The sequence below is a fragment of the Globicephala melas genome, chromosome 3 (genome assembly GCF_963455315.2).
Source record: "Globicephala melas chromosome 3, mGloMel1.2, whole genome shotgun sequence".
In the NCBI taxonomy this organism is placed as follows: Eukaryota; Metazoa; Chordata; class Mammalia; order Artiodactyla; family Delphinidae; genus Globicephala; species Globicephala melas.
The window spans coordinates 162,665,270-162,674,984 of record NC_083316.1 but is presented as its reverse complement, the minus strand read 5'-3'; the positions used below and the strand labels follow the sequence as shown (position 1 = coordinate 162,674,984).

The window sequence follows — 9,715 nt, the reverse complement described above, 5'->3', positions numbered from 1 at the left end:
TCTTTCCCTCTTAAGCGAGCGCCGCGCGCCACCGCTCGGAGGCTGGCTGCGCTGTCCCTAGCTGGATGCGTCTCCCGGAAGGGCGGGGCTAAGCGCTGACCTCGCTGGTGCGGGGACCCTCAGGATTGGCCAAGAGGGGCCCTGCGCCGTGACCCCGCCCACCCCTCCCTAGACTTCCGAGTCGGAGCCTCTGGGGATTGGTTCTCCGCGGACACCCAAAGAAGCTAAGAGACGGTCCCGCCTCCCTCCCTCATCCCGGAGAGGGAGCTCCACGGATTGGTCCCGGGAGTCTCGGCGCGCAGACCGACGCTCCAGGATTGGCTGAGGGGGAGCTCGCGCAGTCGTGGAGCGTGGACTGTGATTAGCCGGAGGGTGGGACCTGCTATTTGAAGGAGGCGCGCGGAGGAGATACGCACTTTAGATCGCGGTCGGAGGGAGCGAGAGCGGCTTCGGGCAACGCTGCTCCGCTGACCCGATAGGACCCAGACGCGGGCTCGGCCCCAGCTCTGGCCCCGGCTGCGACCCGACGAGGCGATGGCTAAGGTGTCGGTGTTGAACGTGGCGGTGCTGGAGAATCCGAGCCCTTTCCACAGCCCCTTCCGGTTCGAGATCAGCTTCGAGTGCAATGAGGCCCTAGCAGACGGTGAGGCTGGGCCCGTGTGGAGACCCCCTCTCCCCTGGGCCAACCCCGAGGCCAACCCTGTGAAACACACCCCCCCTCCCCCAACCGAGATCTCTGGTGAACCAAACCCCCTCCCAGTGCCAACCTGCCCTTGGAGACTACCCTATCCCCACCCCCACGGTTACTCCCGTTCTCCCCCGTGGAGAACTCATCATTCCCCTCTTTCTACTGTGGCGCTCCTCCTGGGCACCTGTGTTCTAGGTAGAGACCTTCTCAGCCTCCGTTCTTTAACCTGCAGAGACACTCAGCCACCCCTTTCTCCCTGTAGCAAGAAACGCCCCACCTTCTGTTTCTGTACGGGTAGACTGCCACTGCAGCCACCCAGTCCTCCCCACCAATCCCCTCTCCCCTGTGGTGAGACACTCCCACCTCACTCTTTTCCTATGGCGATCCTAACCTCCAGGCCCCTCGAATTTCCCCAACGGAAACCCCAGCCCCCTCCCAATTTCCCATATGGAAACCTCAGCCCCCTCCCCCATTTTCCCTGTGAAGATCCTTTCGCCCTGTGGCAAGACCTCACTCGTCCCCATCTCCCCATTTGTCTCCCCATAATCTCCTCCCCTACCTGCTGATACTTAACCCCAACCCCAGCTACTTCTCCTTGTTTTCTACCCCAAACCACATACCCTAGAACCTGGCTTCCCTCCTTAGTCTGGCCCCAACCCTCTACTCCACCCGGGGAGGCATGGCCTGGCTTCTGGCTCCAGCCTTTGAGGATAACCTGATCTCCCCAGCTCCTGTTCTTTCTGCCTCTCTGACTGTGGGCTTCAGTGAGCATACTCAAATCTGAGGGGTGGCATGGCCAGGCAAGCATTAGCTGGTTCCTACTGTTTGCCTGCCAGACTCCTGCTGACCTACTGCAGCAATGCCCCCAACATTTTTGATGGTCTGACCTAGTCTTGCGGGGTGGGTGTTCCAGGCTGAGCCGTGAAGGTATCTGGCTTCAAACAATCATCTGGGAGGTCACAACATTTTGTGCATCTTTTCCAAGGTGCTTTCACAGATGTACTTACTCATCTGTGTAACAAAGGTGGACATGGCTCTCATCTCACAGATGAGAAGACGGGAGCCACAAAGAGTAAAAGACCTTTCAAGTCAAGGTCTATAAAAATCGAAAAATCTGAGGTCCTTCAGCGAGTCTTGGCACGACTTTCAGGGGGAAGTACCCCATTAGATCTCTTCTCCACTTGGTGGTTAAGAGAAGAGGAAGCGGCTGAGGAGGTGGAGATCTTTGAGGCCAGGGTGTGCTAAGCAGCACCTCTCAGTGGTAGGTGGGTGGTTTGCCTGCATGTCAGCCCGTGGAGTAGCCTGGGGTTGATACAATGTGTGTGTGCTTGGGCTGGGCCATTGGACCAGTCTCTCCCCAGTTTCTCTCCTTTTTAAATTAAGGGGTCTGCTTGTGACTAACTGTAGAATAAGCCCAGTTAAATCCTTTCTGGAACAAGGCAGGGTGTAAATAAATAAATAAGGTGTAGAATGACCCTGTGGAATAAGATTTAATTTTAAAGCCAGGAGGAGATGTAAGGAGCTAATAGGTTAAGGGATTCACAGTTCCCAGATGGCAGGAGATCGGGTTTCAATCAGCCTGTTTGTGCTTCTTGCATTTAAAAATGGTTGCATGGTCATTATCTAGTACTTTCATTCCTACAAAGCTCCTGCTCTGTTACTTTACTAATCTGTTTATAGAATTAGAGCAGGAAAGGCTAAAATCAATCTGCTGGTTATTATTTTTTAATAGAAAGAAATGGAATGACTTCTCCAAGGTCACACAGCCGGTTTGTAGAATTATTAACCCTAGGTTTTGTCTCTGAGTTCTGTGTCCAGGGTTCTTTATCTTTGCTATAACCTGGGAAAGAAGGCATCCTATTTTAGAAGTGGAGCATAAACAGGACTCAGAGGAGGGAAAGGGGGGTGCTGTTATTATTTATGCCTGGACAATAAAGCTTTTGCTCAGAGAAATTCCAGTTGGAAAGCCAACTCTGGCCTAGAAATCTAGACTCTTTGGTTGTACCTGTTGAGCTGTCCTTCACTCTAACCTGCCAACTCCCTTTCTGCCTCTTCCCGCAGAGCAGACAGAATTTGTTTCCTGCCTCCCAGACAGATGGAATGGGCCTGGCTCTAGAAGTCTCTCAGATTCTGGAGGAATCTCAGTCTTGTTACCTGGTGACTTCAGACACTGGCAACTGAATAGCTGAACGCCCAATCCCCAGTCTGACCCATTTCTCAAGGGTTCTGAAGCCCTTTTGCTCTCTTTTCTCCTCAGCATCTTTCCAGATGCTTCCAAGGCATGGGTCTACATTCAGTACATTGGGTGTGTTTTTCCCTTGTTTAGTTGAGAAATTCAACAGGTACTACTTGAATAAGTCTTGGAGCCAGATGTTCTGACCTACAGCTAACACCCTGAGGTCAGGCCAAGGTTCATCTGTATGATTACGAACAAAGGAAAAGTGGTAAACAGAAAAAGTCCTGCTAGATAAGTTGTTGTTTTTATAAATTTATTTATTTTCGGCTGCCTTGGGTCTTCATTGCTGTGCCCGGGCTTTCGCTAGTTGCTGCGAACAGGGGCTACTCTTCGTTGTGGTGTATGGGCTTCTCACTGAGGTGGCTTCTCTTGTTGCGGAGCACGGGCTCTAGGCGCGTGGGCTTCAGTAGTTGTGGCTCGCAGGCTCTAGAGCGCAGGCTCAGTAGTCGTGGCGCACAGGCTTAGTTGCTCCACGGCATGTGGGGTCTTCCCGGACCAGGTCTCGAACCTGCGTCCCCTGCATAGGCAGACGGATTCTTAACCACTGCGCCACCAGGGAAGTCCTGTTGTTGTTTTTAAGGCAGGAAACAGATTCCCCAGCTAGTTCAACTATGATATATTTTTTTTTAACATGTCTTTCATCATATCATTGGTTTGGGTTTTGTTTTCATACATAGTAGAGCACCATCCTGTGCAGTGGTTAGATTATAAAGTTAAGGCATAAAGACAAAATGTAACGTAAGGAATTCCCTGGTAGTCCAGTGGTTAGGACTCTGCACTTCCACTGCAGGGGGCCCAGGTTCAATCTCTGGTCAGGGAACTAATCCCACAAGCCACGTGGCATGGCCAAGAAGAAAAAACAAAAGTAATGTAGTCATTTTACCCTTGAAATTACTCAGAAGGTTAGGCACACAATACTACATGTGTGTGACCGTGTCCCATATTCAGGAGAAGTCAGTTTGTGTTGTGTTGGTGATTGATGCCCCGTATCTCATTCAAAAATGAAGTCACTTCAGGGTGCTTCCGCTTAAGACACTTGAGCAGGTTTCAGGCAATTCCGATTTGTAGATCCTCACTTCAGTCATCTTCTGTCTTCCATAGGTGATCTTATCAGCTCCTCTAACCCTTGAGTATTTCTCTGCAGTCCTTGGTTAATTCTCTGGTTTCTTTCTGGCCTGTGTGGAGGGAGCCATCGTGATCCATTTGCTTGTCCACCTGCATTTCTCTCTTCTGGTCAGCCAACGTGCTTTCTCGGTAAACAAAATTTTAGTTTAGGTTTTGCTGACGGTATTTTTTTTTTTTTTTGGCTGCACCACACAGCTTGTGGCATCTCAGTTCCCCAACCAGGGTTTGAACCCGGGCCACAGCAGTGAAAGCCCAGAATCCTAACCACTAGGACACCAGGGAACTCCCTTGCCGACAGTATTGAACGCTGAGAGCCCACGGCATACACCCCGGCCTGCTCTATTAAAATCTCCTTTTTGTCTCCCCCTGCAGCACATTAGTTAATGCACACATGTGTGACTCCCCTGGTGATGGGAAAAAAGGCCAGAAGGAAAGATATCAAATGATAAAGCTATGTTAGGAAGGTGAGAACAGAGCTAGCTTGTTTTCTTTTCATCCAAAAACGTTATTTCTGGTTGTGCCACTACTTGTAATAAAAATAAATTAGTAAACTTAACTCCTCCCTGCAAATACTAAGAGACTGGAGTTTGACTGAACCCCAGTGAGCCCAATGGCCACCACCTCCTACAGATCTGTTAGGGTCCCTGAGTAGAAGGCCTGGGTGTCAGTTGCAGAAGGACAGGAGGCCAGTGTATCGAGAAAGGGCACGGAGCCCTGGTGACAAACCTCCATAGTCATGGCCGGGCACTGCCGTGCTTCCAAAGTTGGGTGCTCTTGTGGGACACTAGACCAAGGAACAGGGCAGCTTCTAAGACAGTTTGCTTCCTGCGAAAATCACAGCTTGTGAAACTTCCCCCGGCTGCTGGAGCCATAGGTTGTGTAATTTCAAAGAACCTAAAATAAGTTTCAGGTCTCCTGCCAAATTTCCATGTAGTAGCATGACCTTGCCCCTGATACACTTGGACCTCCTGCAAGAGGCCGCAGTCACTGGGAATTTCCTGCGATGGACGGGCAGGGTCTCATTGAGCACTTTCCCTTTTATCTTGCCGGAACATACCCAGGAATGTGAGTCCCCGACTGGATGGGATGCAAGGAAATTGGGGTTCAGAGGGTGGCCGTATGATGCCATATTTGTTGACTGAGTCGCTGTTGCCCTAATGCCTGAGAGCAGGCATGACTTGGTGCTGGATCTGGAGGACCTGGGGACTGGCTGGCTCCCCCAGCGACCTTATCTTCCCCTCCTGCCGGCTGGCTGTCCTACTGGATTGCAGTCTGCTGCCCTGCCCCAGTTGTCGAGGGATCTACTCAGTTCAGTGGCACTGGTCCCTGTGTGTGAAAGAGGATGCTGCTTCCTATCCTGGCACCCAGTGGGCAGGGCCCTCAAATGGCCCAACTCCCTGCTGTTCCCTCCTCAGCACGCCTCCACGCCTCTGTCACGTGGCTCTTAATTCAACCTCTGCCATACGGTTCACCCTCAGGCTCTGAGAGGCCCAAGTTTCCCCGGAGGTACCGAGTCAAGGTCGCCTGGCAAAGCTAGGCCCACAGGAGAAATTTCCCCACGGGAAATAGAGCTTCGCGCCTGCCCCAGTGATCGGGACCGCAGTGCCTGGCACTTAGTGCCCAGTGGGTGTCAGGTGTCCTTGAGAATAAAAACCTATCAATATATTAAGAACCTATCCAAAACTAACATGAGAAGGCCCTTTCCCAGCCTTCTTGCTGTCAAGCCATTTCAGTTCTTAACACCCTGTATCCTTGCAGACCTGGAATGGAAGATCATTTACGTTGGCTCAGCCGAGAGTGAGGAGTTTGATCAAATCTTAGACTCAGTGCTGGTCGGCCCTGTCCCAGCAGGGAGACACATGTTCGTCTTTCAGGTAAGAAAGACTAGGCCTTAGGCCTTGACACCTAGAAATAGCCTCTCCTACCCAAAAGCACACAGAATGGTTCATTGGTCAAAGTTCAGGTTCAAATCCTAGCTCTGCTCTCAAGCACTGTCTGACCTCTCTCAAAGGTACTTCAGACACCTCCCTCTCCTCCACCGCTGTGTCATAACTGTTACCATGAGCCACTGATTTACAGTTGATTCTCATTACTCACGGGAGTTATGTTCTGTAAAGTTGCTGCAGACACTGAATTAGTGAATTAGTGAATACTAAATCATTGCCCCTAGAGGAAATACAGCGTTATTTTCCTGCGAGTCACATTTTTATCAACCAGTCAATACATAATCTTGTTTTATGTTTTTCTGTTTAAAGACAACTTATTTTGTGTTGTTGATTTATTCACATTGACCGCATGGCCCACATCACTATAACTCATGCCTGAACAAAGCTTATCTAACACGTTTTCTCTATGAAGTACATCCCTTCTTGCTTTCAGAAACAGGGCAGCACTCAGCACTACGCTTTGGGGCCCTTTTAAACAGCAAAATCACCAACAAAAATGCAGAAACCGTGGCCCTGAGACCGCAGAAAAGACACGTGTTTACAGTCTGAGACTGCCTGGTTCTACCCACCCCTGCTCTGTGCATGTCCTTAAATGACCGTGAAAGCCCCTGAATATTGATTTGGGGGTTACAAATACATTGTAGCAAGTAGTCGAATTGGCAAGTACGGAATGCCTGAATAATGAGGATCCACTGTAGCGGCTCAATAGCTCTCTAATCCGGCATCACAGGGGCTGTCAGAAGTGCAGGTTTCATGTGATTCTTAGGCACACTAAAGTTTGAGAGCCTCTGCTCAAATCCATTCACTTACCTGATCTTGGCTATTCCCGCCCCAGTCTAAGCAGCCTCATCCCATCACCTAAGCCCTCACCCACCCATATCCAATCCACCTAACCTACCCCACAGCCAGGACCGGCTTCCTAGGCATGCGACCCATGCAGTCACACTGGGCCCCACTCTTGGTATGACGTTCTGCTGTCACTGGCTGAAACTTACTAATTTTTGAACACGAGGCCTCGTCTTTGCATTTGTTTGTTTGTTGCTTTTTTTTTTTGCCTGTGTTGGGTCTTTGTTACTGCGTGCAGGCTTTCTCTAGTTGTGGCGAGCGGGGGCTACTCTTCGTTGCAGCGCATGGGCTTCTCATTGCGGTGGCTTCTCTTGTTGCGGAGCATGGGCTCAGTAGTTGTGGCGCATGGGCTTAGTTGCTCCACAGCACGTGGGGTCTTCCCGGACCAGGGCGCAAACCCATGTCCCCGGCATCGGCAGGCGGATTCTTAACCACCAGGGAAGTCCCTTGTGTTTTCATTTGTGTTGGTCTCATTTTGCACCAGTCATATAGCCGATCCTGTCCTTAACAACACACCCCACATCTGTCCACTCTCTCTCCTTCTCTACTGCCTGATCTAAGCCACTGTCCTCTCTCCAGGATGACCTCTGTAGCCTCCTGCCTAGTCTCCCTGCTCCCACTTAGCCCTCTTCCTATCGCAGCTCCACTGGCCTCCAGGGTCGTCTTTTCAGACGGCAGGAGTGATGCCACACTTGTCTCCTGCTAAACATTCTCGATCTTTCCCAAGCCCTTAACTGACTGGTACCCAGCTGCTCACCTCTTCAGCCTCATTTTATACCGCTCTCCCCCTTGCTTACTACACTCCTCAGCACCGTATACTTCTCCTTGATGGTACCTGTCACACTCGGCACTTTACAGGCATTCGTGTGGTTGATTCTGTCTTCACCGCTGGATTGAAAACCCCTGAGGGCAGAGACCCATACTTTTGGCTCAGTAAATATACGTTGCTTGAGAATCGTATTACCGGTCAAGGTGTGACTGGCAATCAGCGCTCTAAGGCCCGGCCTGTGTTTCCCCTAGGCCGATGCCCCCAACCCATCCCTCATCCCTGAGACGGACGCCGTGGGTGTGACTGTGGTCCTCATCACCTGCACCTACCACGGACAGGAGTTCATCCGAGTGGGCTACTACGTCAACAATGAGTACCCTAACCCTGAGCTGCGGGAGAACCCGCCCCAAAAGCCAGACTTCTCTCAGGTGGGTCCTTTCTCCACGCTTCCTGCTTCAGACAGGCTGGCTCCTTGGCACCTGGGGGTAGTTGAGTCGTTGGAATTGGGAGCCAAGGTCACTTCTTAAGGTTTTCAAGTAGTGCTCAGCTCTTGGAGCGCCGGGCTAGAACAGGAAAGAGAAAGGTCTTTGTTTCTCAGAATTTTGCCTCACAGAATCAAGATTAGATAGGCCCCGGCCCTAAATCATGGTGCACAGGCATTCCCTGGAGTTCTCCACATATTGTTGGTGGGGATGGAATAAACAAGGTCTGGTCTTCCTGGGCGTGGGGCGGGATCTCAGAGCGCCCTGCTGTGTGGGAGTAACGCGAGGGCATGCTAACGAGGGTTTACGTTCCTTTTCCTGCCCCAGCTCCAGCGGAACATCTTGACCTCAAACCCCCGGGTGACCCGCTTCCACATCAACTGGGACAACAACACAGACAGGCTGGAGGCCATAGAGAACCACGACCCAGCCCTGGGCTGTGGCTTCCCCCTCAGCTGCACTCCCATCAAGGGCTTAGGTCTCCCTGGCTGTATCCCTGGGCTCCTCCCTGAGAACTCCATGGACTGCATCTAACTGTGGGACTGTAGGCCCTACCTGGGCCCAGTTGGGACTGCGGGCCAGTCTCCTGGCACATCTGGAGGGGGCAGCCGGGCCTACCAGAGAGTCTCAGGGAGGCCACGTGGAGGACTTTGGGGCCATCAACTATATCCAGGCCAGTCAAACTTGGCACCAAGGAAGGAAGGGGTTCAGGTCTCTCTCTCCCAGCCCCGGCCCAGAGGATCATCTCACCTCTACTGCCCAGGCCTGAAAGAAGCAGGTACTTCAGTTCTTAACTCTTTCTCTCTCGTGTCCTTTCTCGCTTCCACACACATTATAAACTCCACCTGCGGGCCACTGTGTCACTGTACTCCAATAGTACCGTTGACCCAAAGCTCTTCCCACAGACCTCCCTGGCCTGCCTTGAGGATTTCTTGGTCTATGCCTGGCAAGGCTTCAGCCCTGTTGGGCCAAAGGCTCTGTCATTCATTTTCCTTCCCAAACATCTGAGCAGACCCACCCAGCTTTCTGGAGTCACAGGCCCGGAGCCTTGGTAGAAGGTGGACTCGGACACAATTTCTGTCCTTCTCCTAGGATGATTTTTAGGTCTTTTCAATCCAGTAGCCCTCTGGAAAACTCTGTTCCCAGAAGGGTGATCAGCAGGATGCTGAGAAAAGATGGTTGATGCTCCCCTCAGTCGCAGCCACCTTCCTGCTGCCTCCCAGCTGGATCTGGCTCTCCCTGGAGGCTGCCCTTGTGGGAAGATGGTATGTTGGAGGGGCCTTTTGTGCTCTGTCTCAATATCGGTATCAGGGCCCCTCTGCTTCTGGCTGCCTTGATCTGCCCTCTGCTAAGACCTCATGCTCTCAGAGGCCACAGTGCAGACAAGAGAAGCAGGAGGGACCCTGAGAACCTTCCCCCCTCCACCACGCTCCCCACCCTTGCCCGCATCCCCTCGCTGCTACATGGATGCTGTTGTGATGGTAGTTTGTCTGTTGAAAGGTTTTTATATTAAATATGTTTGGTTGGTCTACAAATAAAAGCACTTCATCTAGACTGTTTCTGCTTTTGTCTTGGGTAGACTGAGGCAGTTTTGTCCATCTCTCCTCATGACCGGGCAGCCTC

General features: G+C 51.7%; 1 protein-coding gene and 1 non-coding gene across 2 annotated transcripts; both read left to right on the top strand.

The window, feature by feature from the left end:
* Positions 1–407: 407 nt before the first annotated feature.
* Positions 408–9,467, top strand: ASF1B (anti-silencing function 1B histone chaperone). Its single transcript, XM_030879855.2, has 4 exons — positions 408–643; positions 5,808–5,923; positions 7,862–8,038; positions 8,420–9,467. Exons 1-4 carry the CDS (start codon positions 535–537, stop codon positions 8,624–8,626), a joined length of 609 nt encoding a protein of 202 aa, XP_030735715.1. The 5' UTR covers positions 408–534; the 3' UTR covers positions 8,627–9,467.
* On the top strand, positions 3,672–3,744 carry TRNAG-UCC (transfer RNA glycine (anticodon UCC)). Its single transcript has one exon. It is a non-coding gene; the product is annotated as a tRNA-Gly (tRNA).
* Positions 9,468–9,715: the final 248 nt, after the last annotated feature.